The 14,162-nt window shown below is 39.1% G+C and overlaps 1 protein-coding gene across 1 annotated transcript in view; it reads right to left on the bottom strand.

Moving 5' to 3' along the window:
- NME7 (NME/NM23 family member 7) overlaps positions 1-14,162 on the bottom strand; it is a 90,603-nt gene that overhangs the window by 41,268 nt on the left and 35,173 nt on the right. Inside the window, exon 7 of the mRNA XM_042031848.1 lies at positions 12,962-13,067. Within this exon, the coding sequence (XP_041887782.1) occupies positions 12,962-13,067 (106 nt within the window). The remainder of the gene's footprint in view (positions 1-12,961; positions 13,068-14,162) is intronic.

Below are 14,162 nucleotides of genomic sequence, written 5' to 3'. Positions count from 1 at the left end.
TGCAGGATGATAACAAATGTTGCCAATAAAGTAGCACTGGAGTTCATGTCTTCTGTGGGAAAAACACTTTAGTGCAATATAACCTACTCCTTCTAAGTTTATAGCTCACAAATATGCTATTGCAGATGATACTGCTTGCTTTATTCTCTCCAGAACACATCCTGAAACACTGAATGATATTGTAAAACAAAACACTAAACTTCAGAAAACAAGAACCACTGATTTCCCAATAAATGTGCATTTTAGATTTGCCTGTGCTTGTAAGATCAGGCCATTTTGAAGATTATGTCAGCCAAGCACAGTACTCTGTGTGAGTGAATTTCACAGAATCATTGTTTTTTATAGAATGCAAATGCCTGTCCTCTTGTACAATTTGTGAGAAACTATGAATTTCTGGACATTTATTTAGAAAATAATTAATCACAGAAGAATACCCTGTAATGAATGACAACAGCAGGATGTGACTCCTGGTCATTAAATCCTTTTACGAAGTAGCCTTCAAATTGGAGGATACTTAGCACTATATAAATTTAGAGATGAGAATAAAACAAAGCTACTTATGGAGGTTATAGCACACTCAAGACACAACCTACTAATACCTGTGGCATAGGATTGGGGAGCTTCCTACCACATTAAAAGGTCAATGGAAGCTCTGAGTAAACGAGACTGATAGTTGAAGGGCTTTCAAAAACTGTATTTACAAATGAAAATGAAAGAAACATGTCCCTGAAGTATTTCCTACCATATTTTCACATTAAGGTTTATGGAAAAAAGCCTTCCCTCTACAAAACACTGCGTATTTCTCCCAAAAATCTTCCAACTACTAAAGGGAAAACATGAGATTTTGGTGCATACTCAGTCCATGCAGCTCTTTGTGTTTACAGAACATAGAAACAAGCAGAGGCAAATACAGTTCCTGTCCCACTATACTGTTCCACCATGGTCTGGTGAAAGTTTCCTTTTAATGCTCCTCTGAACCCAGGGGAAAAAAAAAAAATCCCCTTTTTTTTCAAGGTTTAAAAAAAAGAAAAATTGCCACAGCAAAATGAAGGGAATTGAACAGGTTTGGCCAGGAAATGCAAGACCACATCAGAGAGAGAAACCAGAGCTCTCGTTTCTTTTTGTCCACCCTGCTGGAAACACTGAGCAGCTCAGATGCTTCCCCACAGGTTCCACTGAGGCAGTGAGCCTTCAGTCTTGTTTTCAGGGATGAATGGCCAGTTTATAAAGAGATTAAGTGACTGGCTGGGAATCACTCAGGAAATTAATAAATAAATAAAATTAATTAATTAATTGAATCTGTGACACAGCATAAACATTTCCTCATTCTCAATCTTCAAAAACAATACTCCAGTCAACTGCCTCACCAGAAACCAACAAAGACAAAGAAAGGGCACTGGCAGATACACTGGCAGGTCACTGTCACTTGCAGGGAAAAAGCTATGAGAAAGATAAGGGACAGCTGCTTGCCCTGACAGATGATCATTTTATACCTAATCAGCCAAGAATGGGCTACTTGCACAGGCACTCACAGCCAGTGAGGATCTAATCAAAATACATCAAGTTATGGGGTATTACGGAGATCTGCTTTTTACAGAACTTTTGTCTTCAGCAGTTTTACAACTTACAAGCAAAATCCATGTTTTAGAGAAACAAAGGGGGACTCTGTTAAGCTTTCTGGGCTGTTTCTCTACTGAAGTCACTAAGACCTATCTTTGCTGTAGAGAGGAGGTAGTCTCCTTTAACGATAGAAATTAAAGTAAGAAGGTATTTTGCATAAAGATCTTTAATGCAAGGTTCCTTTAATAATTGTGATAAACCTATCAAGATTTTCCTCTACATTGTATTTCTGAATTCACTCTCACTCATGAGAGCAACAGAGCACTTTGCTGCTCCAGACAGATTGCCCATGCCTGCAACACCCAAAAGGCTTAACCAAAGGACTTATTGTCACCATTCAGACAGATGGATACCTCATACAAAAAATTCAAAATGCCTTGAGGAAGAAGGGGCATGAGATTCCATTTATGTTTGCAAAGCAGGGTGTTAGCTCCACTTCCCAAATGTGGGAATTGAGGCAGAGGAGCATAAGCAAGTTGCCAGTGGCAGCACAGATCTACAGATCCAGTGACTTGGCCTCCCTTGTTCCAGTTTAGGAAATCCATGTATCATTTCTCCTAGAGACACTTTCCTCTCAAATCCTACCTGAACCAAAATAGAAACAAGATGCACGAAGGCAATCCCCAAGCAACAGAAGAGCGGAAGCTCAAGGCTCGGCTTGAGATCTGTTTGAGGCTTTCAGCCAGTTGTGTGACTGAACTGGGACATATCCTCTTCTTTGGGGGCAGACAAGGCTCAGGAAAAAATGAACTAATTAAGAGTGCCATTTCAGCAGCTTTCAATAATTCTTTTCAACTTTAAAATCCAAATCTGTAGTGAAAAAACAGCTTTCTAAGGACCCTTCAAAAAGGGTCAGTGGATGTTTAAAATGTGATTACATTAAGAACCCAAATCAAAGCTGCAGATTAGGTACCAGTTATGACGAATTTTCAGTCGCAAAGCACAAAAGAATCACAAGCATTAGTAAATAAAACTGAGGGAATTTAACACTAATCCAAGCAAATAGAGTGAAAGAAAGGGAGCACAGGCACACATTTTATGTCTGCTAGGCAGCATTATGTTACTACATACCTAGTATAAGACAGATAATTTTCCAACATATTTCAATCAGGTAAAATGATAAAGTACCAAGACTTCCTCACTTACATTAATATTCTAAAATTTGCTGCTTTACAACATACAGTATTTGAAAATTTTCCTTCATTAAGAAACAGAAAGTAGCAGGGACGACATCAGACTGAAAAATGTTACAACTGTTTGCAGAATTAGGCATTGGGATAAAATAAATCAGTTTCATGAAAGTCACTTTTAACCTAATAGCACTTTAATCAATGAGCCATAGCATCTGTGCTACTGGGACCTTTCAGTCCCAGTGCACTGTGAACCACCAGCCCTAGGAGTCGGAATGTTACATTCTCTTCCCTTGGCCTGTTTCCTACTTTAACCATTCCTCTGTTAAACGCTCATTAGGCAAGACAGCAGACTGCTTTCAAAGCAAGGCAAGACTAGCTTCCTCATCTCAGCCTCCATATGTCATTTTTTAAACCCTTCCAATAATTAAAAATAATTCCTCTTAAACAACAGGGTTTTTTGACAGGAATACAAAAACTGCCATGACTGATCAGATTGATGATCCACCTCATCCAGTAACATATTTCTAAAAGCAACCTGTACTGGGTACTTAACATATCACTAACTATAAGTAGCAATTTCATTTCATGTCTATTTTTGACATTTTGAAATGCAATTTTGCTTCACAGTATAATGAAATAATCTGATTCTTTGCTGCCAAGTGGTAAGGTCCTATTTCAAAACTTCAGAGAATCATGATCGGGCGTGACTCCAAGCAAAGTCCTTTTTGAGCTCTGGAAGACGGAAAAGTGGGATTCAGAATTGGGTCCTCCTGCAATGTATTTTATTTGAAGTTCTCACTAATCTTTGTTTCAGACAACATTGAAAAATACTGGGCAGTAAGTAAATGAGAGATATCCTTCTGAAAAGGGAACTTCTTCCTATCAGTTGGTCAACCTATCCCCTGAAGAACAAGGTTTCTCTCTCTGTTCTTCTTTTTCTGCTTAGGAATAACACAACTCTTGGCATTTTTACAATGCAGAATAAATATACCATTTCTAGATTCCCCAAAAGTTTGGTCATAGTGATAATCTATAATTATTGGTCTCCCAGCCCCACTGTGCACTGTATGAAAAAGGATAGGCAGTCATTTTTGCATCTGTGCTCTGGCACACCAAGTGAATGACAGAGGGTCTCCTGAGTGACACACACTGGGCCTGCAAAGGAGAAGGGGACCTCAAAAGCTACCCAGGCTAGCAATGAGACCAGCAGATACAGACAGAAGAGAGAGAAGCATGGGAGGAAATGATGAGAGAATATTGTTCATAGCAATAGAATCCAAGATTTTTCATTATTCCTCATTTCTGTCTAGGTATTGTATTAAAGGAGAACCTCAAGAAGTTTGAAGGGTAGCTTTACAGACATTTATGGAGAACTCTGTCGACATTGCAGCACTGGTGAAAACCTTAACAGAAAATATTCATTTGAAAATACTCAAAGTTAAAGGAGTGACGACAAAAGATATCACCACAGCCTTACTGGAAAATAGAAGTCAGGATACTGCTAGCACAAGAAAAATTATGCATGCAGACAGTAAATCTCAGGGGGCCTTGACACCAAAATGACCGAGTGTGTGACGTGGCTGAGAACGGGAACTGACACATTCAGAGGGGGTGAAAGGTTCAAAGGCTTAATCCCAGCTGCAACTTTCTGAACCAATATGAACAAGGCAAGACCACACTTGTGTATGCCAGACAGGGCATTATAAGACACTGAATGATGAAAATCCGTAGGGGAAAAAAGGGTATTCTGGGAATTCTTGCATGGGAACAGATGGGGAGAGTCACACTTAGCATTCGGATACAAAAGGCCCATAGGGAAATTAAAGGCAAAGATCACAGCCAAACTACACTAAGTATCCAGCAATTTGGCTGTGCAGTGTGTGCCACTGGAGAAGAGAATTTGAAGAAGAAAGAAATATTATGAAGAAAGGTCAGTATCTCTGCAACAGTTATGCTGAACTCAATCTGATAGTTGTAGATCTACAAAAAAACCCAAACCCCAGAAAAGCTTAGGTTTCTGTCTTTCTTTGTTCTTGTGTTGAAAGAAAGTTTAAAAAGAAATATCCAGTTTGCTTTGCTCTTTCTTTCAATATGTTCATTACTTTGTAGTCCGTTAGCACATCCACTCAGATTTTTTTTTTTTTTTAACTAAGGAAGATTATGGTCAATCATTCTGGCTAGTAGAATGCTTCTATGGAAATACTAAGTTTCATTTATTTTTGCTTATCTCTTAAGTGTGAGCAAAACTAAACATGATGTTTTAGCTGAGGCTGTACCACTGGATTATACAGTGGCATTCAGTAATATAATTCAAACCATTCACAAGCCCACTGGCATTTCTTTCCTTTTTTCTGGTTATCCCTGCTGAACACTGTGCATGAGACTTCTCATGAATGGTTACAGTTACAGAGAGGAAGTGGTTAAAACTATTCCTTGGAATGTGCATTACCCCATAATTATAAACAGTAACTTTAATCTACTACTTCACTGTCAACTAAATTAACTCTGGAGGTTAAAACCCTCATGAGATCCACTATAATCTGCTCCAGTTTTTACTAATTTTATATTCTACTTCCCATGGAAGGTTCACCAACTCACCGTCCTAGGTCAATAGTAAATATACTGGAAACTCTGTAATTTTTCAACTTGGAAAAAGACTATCACATTTTCCTACATTCTGTGTCTTGGCTGTCTTCAGAGCCAGTATCTTGCCTCTCTCCTTACACTCTGATTTGAAAAGGGCAGTAAAAGAAGAGACTTCAATATATTTACCTTCTGCTCCAAGGTACAGTGAGTTAGATTAGGCATGGCCACATTTTTTTCATTTTTCTAAAATGTTCTCAAAAATTTCTGGTAACTTCAGGCTCCATTACATGCTCAAATATTGGGCCAGGGATACACTATATAGTTTTCCTTAATGATTACATTAAATCTTCTCTCATCTAAATTAGTAAATATGCTCATATTTTGTAAATGTACTTATAGAAAGCTGTATATCCCTGTCCTACCCATCTCAGGTTAAATAAATAAAACCCATCAAGTTTTCACTTGCTAAATCTCTTATGGTTTTTGCTCACTTTTTCTGTTATTTTTGAAACACAGGGCCCAGAAACTGGACATGATACACAAGCTGGATTCTCATGAGCATTGAGCAGAACTAGTGGGGACATTGTGAACACGGATTGCTCCAGTTTCATCACTATACCAACCATTTCTCTACAAACTTTTCACTGATACCCTGCCAGCTCTTCTCTATTTTATATCTGTGCATTTATTTTCCCTTCTCCACGGTAGTGCTATGCAGTTTATATTCAGTTTCATCATCTTCGCATCTCTTCATTTCTGCAGTTCATCAGGAATGTTCTGAATCGTAATCACATCCTTCAAAATTTCAGTAGGCACTTGGTATCATGTGTGACCATTGCAAGCATGCTCTGTCCTTCCCCATCCGAGCCATTACTGACAATATTGACAAGAACTGGCCCCAGGATGCCTGACAAGACTTCATTTGTAAAGCCCTTTTAATTTGACATGCTCATGTCCAGTCCAACATTCAGGGAAACATTTAAAGCTATGTAGATGCCTATGCTGCAAAGATCTAAACACACCAATTACTCCACTAAAGGAAAATTCTGGTTTCCTAACAGCAAAGAACTTTCACAAAACCACTGATATTCAAGTGAATTAGGCTATCTGACACTGTTTTACCTTCCTTTAGAGAAAGCATACTTGGAGAATTCAGAGATCAACAAAGCACATTTTCCTTCACAAAAGACATGCTGGTAAATGTCCATCATACGTCCATCAACCACTGAGTGATTTAAGTGAAATTATATACACCTGATTCATCAGTTTCCTTGGTATGGAAGAAGTTTCATTATCCTGAAGCTCCCTGGTCCACTCTTAGAATTGACTTTTCTCTAAGCCTTTACAAGTGAAAATCCCAAAAGGCAGTAGTAAACATTTCTAATGCCTCTTTTTTTTAATGTTAATACCATCATCCCTGCACAGAGATGATTTTCAGTAACATGAACACCACCAATACAAGTCTACCGAACACAAGGAGGAAATACGTTCTTTCCAGTCAAAGGATACTTAGGAGCTTCAGCAAGGATTGGCTGTGGCATTTGATCTGTTTGTTTCTCTGAACTGTATCTCCTCCTATTCCTTCCTGTCTCAAACTGTCAGAAAGGATTTTCAAATTCAGTTCACCTCCTCCTCTACCTTAATCAATTCAAATGTAAAATATATTTTTCATACTTCAAAAAAATAAATGTCACTTCCCCACTAGCCATTGAAATCCAAAATCAGTCTAAGCCAGGAAACCAATGCCAAGGTGCTAAAACTTTATGCAGGAAATAAACGAGAAATGCTATGGGCTTGGTTTCAAAACCAAATATCCCAGGCAAGGAATATCCATCACTACAACTACAGCAAAGAATTCAAAACACAGATGGAAGCGTATGGATGACTGATCTCATGAAAGCTAAATTTTTTTATTCTAAAAAATGGTGATGAAGTGGCAAAGGAGGTTGTTTTCATTTCAATCACTTTTTTCTAGCTTCTCTAAAGAGAAAGAAACCCAACCAAAAAAAACCCAGCACCACTAGACACCACCAAATGCTTCAACACCCTATATATAATATATATTCAGGGAAAACATAAGAAACAAACTGCATCTCATTTGACATAAGTACGTCTCTTCCCTGGGCAAAGCTGTCTGCAAAAGAATGCCTGCAGCTGAAAGCACAGGGTTTTACTAGTTAGTCCTCACATGAGTGCAGCACTGAGATTGCCATATCACATGTGGGAATACCCTGAGGTCACAGCTCAAACCATCCACTGCACTTTGAAGTATCTGCAAAGATTTGTGTTCATTCCGCATTTTTTTTTTCGTTTCCAGATTCTATCTTCAAATAATTCCTTCCAGACTTCTAATTGTTAAGTGCATCAAGGCTATCACTGATGCCCCCTGGCACTCAACCTTGTAGACAAGATCCAAAGAAAAGTTCTGCCTACAATGAGGTGAACTCCGTGGCATCTGCACTTCACCTTTCTATTATGCACACTTATCACAGACAGAAGATGTATTTTCAGATTACTTATGAGAGAATTGCACTCTTCACTTCTTCTCAAGCCAGTTTCTGACAACCTTGTTCTAATTCTAGGTCTCCTGAAAATAAAAATAATTAATTACTCAAACTTATGCCTAAAAGGGTAAAAAAAGGAAACAATTTCCAGAGTTTTCTTATGTAATGAGTACAAATTGTCTTGAGAAAAAACTATGAAATAGATATGTAGTGCTAAGAGTGATAATAGATTTGTACCTCTACTATGCCATCCTCTTCTTCTTTTTTAAAGCTTATTCAATTTCCTAGCTACACACATGTAAGTATACTTAGCATGATACAGATGTGAATTGGACATTTTCCTAGTGATGCCTTCTCTCTTTCAAAGAGCAACAAGTGTATTGTGTGTCAGGACAGTTCTTCAGTTGTCTGCAGTCAGATAATCCACTACAATTCTGCATTCCCATGCTCTACAATCCTCTCTTCACTCTCCTATACAGTAACTTGACTTGAGATTCTATATAAGTAAGCCTTGTTTCTGTACCTGCCTGAGACTGAACTACCATCCTTGGTATTCTTTTTGTCACATTCAGGTTTGTCTTTGGAGCTACAAACTACTCTCTCAACTGGAATTTTTCTGCCTTTGCATAAAGAAGAAAATATGATTCTTATGATTTCCTGTCATGCAATGTTTTGTTAATCAATGTAAAGTTCTACAACTTTCTAAAGCTGTCCACTAGCTACTAAGTTAATGTAGAAGAGCTCTGTAAGTTTTATCATCCACCCAGAACAGGTCTAAAACCACATTTCCAGAGAATATCGTTTCCACTTGGAAATAACTTATTTCTGCTCCTTTTGTTTTCTCTGAGATTTAAATTTTCATTAGTTGGAGAATACTGTGGAAGACAGGACTGTATTTTTTTTTTAATTACATAGAGGAAAAAGGATTTAACTTACCAGAAATGTTAGAACAAAATCTCAAGCTTAACACATACTAGGAGAACAAACCTGTCTGGGTAGTTAGCCTCATGCCTAGGAGCTCTCAAAACCATAGAGCTTTCCTTGCCTCCAGGCAGACCTTTCAATTTGCTTATTACACAGTTCTGACCTCAGCCTTTATAGCCTGATCATCACTATTTTCAAATTTTTCCCCTGCTAATTCTTCAAAGGAAGTAGCTAAAGGCCACATCAAAGAAACTTTAAAGCAGTCATGAAATACCAAAGTCTACTTTCTACAGCAAACATGGCTAAACTGTTACACATAAAAATATTAAAGTTAATCCCACCCAGTGATCTACAGGGTGCTATTTCTGCTCACAAAACAGTCGAGTCGTAACTGTGCTCAGGGCATTAAACTGATATTTATCCATCTTGGTGAATTTACAATTTTGGCTTCTGAGCACTAGTGCTAATACCTCTAGATCTACTAGCACAAGAGGAATTACAAAAAGAGAATGTCTAAGTGATTGCAACTATGATCTTGTATCTCAAGTATCAGAAGCACAAGAAGCAGGAGGATTACAGAACACAGACCCACACAAAAAATTCCAAATTATTAAACAACTTAGCCATACAATCCTAGAGCTGTGCTTACTAGTTACCATCCTCCTTGACTGAAAACTGGTCTCAGGAGAAGAGGAGAAAACTAAAAGACACTGAGAAGTTAACAGATTCTTGAGGATTTGATAAATCACATCATGTCTTCCTGATGCAATCCTGGTCAGAATAAATTTGCATGGAGTAGCATCAGGTTGCTTTTGCATTCTTCTAGCTCTCAGTGAAGAGGAATTGGACTGCTCTTGCAAAGCCTATTCAGAGTTAAAATACAGCCACCTCACTGCTTCCAGCCAGGGAAACTCTCCATCTCTACTGGGAGCAACAACCAGTGAGCTAAAGCTGTCTAGTCCAGAGCTCTGGGCTACATTGGCCTACCCACCCCTGACCCTCCCCAGGAGAATTATGCTGACACCAGACTGACAGAATAGCTATGGCCTTACTTTTTTAGGAGACGTGTACGGCACACATTCCTAGAGGGCCAGCGATGCCATCGCTCCAGGATTACCAGCACCCTTGACAGCTGAAGGTAAACTTCACCTTAGCACCCCAACACTCTCTATCAGGCCCCAGGGTTCCACTGCAGCCTGGCAGACATGCTGACACTCCTGCTTACAGGAATTCTCAGGTGCTGGGGCAATGCACCAGGTCCTGCTGTGGCTGGCCAGGCTGTGCTGCTGCGGCTGCCTAGGAGCAGATGCTTCTGTATGTCTGTCAGGAGAGAAGCAGCAAGGCCAGAAATAAAACCAACACTGATTTTCCACTAACTTTGTCACTGGATAGCAACCCCTGTGGCAATCAAAGTCACTCCCTAAGAGAGTATTCTGCCCAAGAATTAACCAGTATAAACTAGAGATTACATCCAGCCTTTTGACAGCAAGTTAAACTCACTGAAAAGCACCCTAGTTTACAGCTGCTGTTAAAGGAAATCATCTTCCAGGATAGAAAACCAGGAAGATTTTCTTTCTAAGAATCAGTTATGCAACAGACTCTGGAGGAAAAACAAACACTGGGGAAAAGGGCCAGAAAGCAAAATTCAAATCATTAATTCAGTCAAATGTCTCTGCAGAAATAATGACTAAATCTCCATATAAACTCAAGTACGTAAATGTAACTTTATGTAATTGTAGATATGTAATGAGAAGCTTATATTCACAGTAATTAGATAGCCAAGTTCAAAGCCTCAGCAGTGCATAGGAAATTGCAAAAAGGTTTATTTTTAGATACTCAATACTGAAAATTTGTAGAGCACAAATCAAAACTCCAACACAAAAGATGCTCTGCTGCTTTGACCCACATAAATTTCTCTCCATGCCTCTGACTTTGCCAAACCACCTTTTCACACTGACGGCCTTTCCTCTCCAGATGCCGTGTTTCCACTTACCTGCTCCCCCCCATAAACAGCAGGGTGGACAGCCACAGGAAGAAGCACTGGCGCTGGGGGTAAGCAAGTTGCTCAATTTTAAGACCACCCAGTTTCCTGCATGCAATTTTGCCAAAAGGGCAGCCCACAAGTCATTACAGCACCTGCTTCAGCTGAGATACAGGAGACGTTGCTGGTACAACCAGAATGTCTCAAGTACCACTGAACACAGTTGCTCACAGACATTAAAAGGGAGATGACTGAGCACCTGCTTGCCCATGAAAAATGGTGATAAATAATTCCGTGGTTTGCTTTGATTGTGTATGCAGCTTTTGCTTTACCTGTTAAAGTGTCCTTATCTTAACCCATGAGTTTTCTCACTTTTACTCCTCTGATTCTCTCCCCAGTCCCAAAGAAGTGAGTGAGTGGTTGTGTGGGGTTTGGCTGCCAGCTGCAGTACAACAACAACAAAATGTTAGAACAGTTTGCTGACTCAGAAAAGTCAGTTCTGACTTGTTCATTTTGTTAAGGGTAGTAGTCACAGCTGCATGGAGGGAGAATGCCGACAAAAGGTACACTTTTTGTCTTTCAAATTTTAGTTGCTTTTTGGCAGTTGTCCTCTGACTTTCCAGCCCTCTGTGGTGTGAGAAAAAGAACTATGTAGGGGACATTAAGAGCTCAGGCTCTCTAAGACCTCAGGACTATATAGGAGACATTAAGACCAGTGCTCACACTGCAAAGATGGATGTGCACATACATTTTTTGTTTATCTATATCCATACCTCCTCTTCTCTCTCTCACCACCCTCACCACCTACAGGCACTCACACTCCCAGAGAGACGTGCAAGTAGGGTCAGAATTTGTCTTCTGACGACTCAGAAAAATTCAGAGAAGTTCAAGAAGAAAAAAGTAACAGGGCACTATGAAATCTACAGAGATGAGTGAGATTAAAAATAAGAAGAGAAAACCTGAGCTCACTAGGATAAGAGTCTGAGCCCCTATATGTAGTTGAAATTATATCTTAAGTCTAAAAAAAAACAGTCCCAGCCATCCACTTTGCTATTTTTACACTCAAATGAAGGACCCTAACAATCCTTCCACAAGAAAGTGAGTCCTCTGCAAACATGTACCTAGGTAAAATCATAGTCCCAGCTGCTGCCCATATTTCTGTAAAAGGAACATCACCGTGTCTTTCCTGCATGGCAGACTTATCAGTAGCAGATACCATGCAAGGTCTGGAAGAGATAACAGGCATATAATGAGTAGCAACTACGAGACTCTTTCTTGTGAAAGCCTTTTTTTAATTTCAGCAAGCTCTCCAGGCATCCCACTTGAGGTGTGAAAGGCCTGGAAACTGCTCCAGCCACTTCTATTTCCATTTAAGCTATCCACAAAGCAGTGATTAAAATGTTGCAGTGTGCTCTGCATCTTACTAAGAAAAAATTCTATGCTCTCACATGGTGATATTTATTCTGCATTCAAAAATTCTGTTTCGGTGCCTGAGTCAAAATATTTTACTGCACTCACTGCTCCTACACATGCTCCTGGATCTAAGTACAGGACACACAAGCGAGGTTATTTTTGTATGGTAACAGTAGAGCATTAAACATTTCCAATATTCATATGGCAAACTCCCAGGGCATTCTCCAGCACAGAAAGCACCACAGAAGCCACCAAATGCTTTCGGTCTTTGTTTCACTTTCATAAACAAGCCTTTCCTACTTTCCATCCCTACTGCACTCAGCAGAAAAAGATTTGTAACAGCACAAATCTCCCTTTGTGAGTAGTTTTAATATAATGTGCTACAGCCTGAGTGGAAGGCCCTGGATCATGGCCAGGTGTCCTGCTTTCACTCGGTTGGGAGGATGCTAACCTCCAGCAGGTGACTGTGCTGGGTAGACAGGAGCAAGGACATGGGAAGTTGTCACAATGTTACATCAAACCTCAGGTATGTTTTAATCCTTATTTTTTTTCACCTCTTCCTTCTTATTCTGAAGTCAACAAGTATCTGCATGGAAAGCACATGACCCACTCAGTCTTCATGGAAATGAACTGCAGAAATACTAAATGTGTATGAAAGACAATGTATCTGCATGCTTTGCACGTACTGTGAAATACACCCTGTGCTCATGCAGTCTCGTTCTCCCAAAAAGAGGGCACAGGAATGACCATGGGTACAACGAACACACACTGCTTTCTCCTCTGCTATCTGCATTGCTTACCTTCATTAACAGCATGAGGCTTAATAATGCAACAAGTACAGTTTGTGAATTTTGCACTGCTGACAGGTCCACGACCTCCGCTGGAAGGGAAGAACAACTCCAGTTCCTGAAAACAATTGTAATTAAACACATTTTAGATTGATCCAGCTGCACACATCAGCTTTTATCATAAGTAACAACACCTGAAGTATCACAGAAGATAAACCTTAAGTGCAGATTATTTTTTCTACAAATACTTCTTCCCTAAAATACTATCTCAAATGTATCTTTTCCTCTTTGGCACCATTGCTACAATCATAAAAACAGGATTGGAGTATTTCTTGCAATGTCTTCCTTTTCAGTTCTGCAATGCAATCTGTTCACACTCAGAGCATTCAAAATGCTGCTGCCACAATCATTTGGTAGAGGTGTTCCCCTTTTTCCTAATGCTCTCTCTCTTTCCTCAATATCTTTCCAAATCCACTCCCTTATACACATATTTTATTTTTCCTTTTTTAAAAAATATCTTTTCTGCTATATAGGCAAAAATACAACTATTATCCATTTCTCAGTATGTTTTCTTTCCATATACAAAACTGACCTCCCTCCAAATTGTTTACATGTTTTGCCTTTTGTCTTAAACAATTAAACTTTGTCTAAAATTGCTGACTCACTTCTCAGGCTTTATTTTCCCCATAATTTTTTTAAAATCTTACTGAATTGAAGCTGATGAACTCAACTGCTTTGATTTCTAAGATAAATCTAAGGAACCTTTTTGCCTCCAATCTGTTTCTTTCTTCTCACCATCACTATTTAGGTATCAGATACCTTGGGTCTTAGACCACACTGGGGTGAATTTGGCAGTCATGTTTCTTTCCTCAGTGATATTTTTTCACTGTTCACTGCCAGCTTCACATTTTTTCCATACCATTTATTCAAATATGTTACACAGTCTGCCAATTAACAAATGTGCAAAGCACAGGTTCCATTTCATACCTGTTGGTCAAATTCAGTAAGAGAACTGAAACATTTCTATTTAAGAGAAAAAATCACATCCAAGAAAAACTACTACCAAATGTATCTGATTTTTCCTGTATAACAGTAGCAGTGCCAAAGGCCATTTCCTGAAATTGTCTTATTTAATTTACTAGCTCAACTTAAATGGAATAGACTTACCTTTACCTCATGGCAAATCAACAATTTCTGTAATCCTTTCTTGAAC

This window comes from Corvus kubaryi, unplaced genomic scaffold (assembly GCF_017639235.1).
Source record: "Corvus kubaryi isolate FWS band 111438036 unplaced genomic scaffold, C.kubaryi_AGA036_p1.0 37341, whole genome shotgun sequence".
Taxonomy (NCBI): Eukaryota; Metazoa; Chordata; class Aves; order Passeriformes; family Corvidae; genus Corvus; species Corvus kubaryi.
The sequence above is the reverse complement of the archived record's forward strand: the minus strand, read 5'-3'. Positions and strand labels throughout refer to the sequence as shown.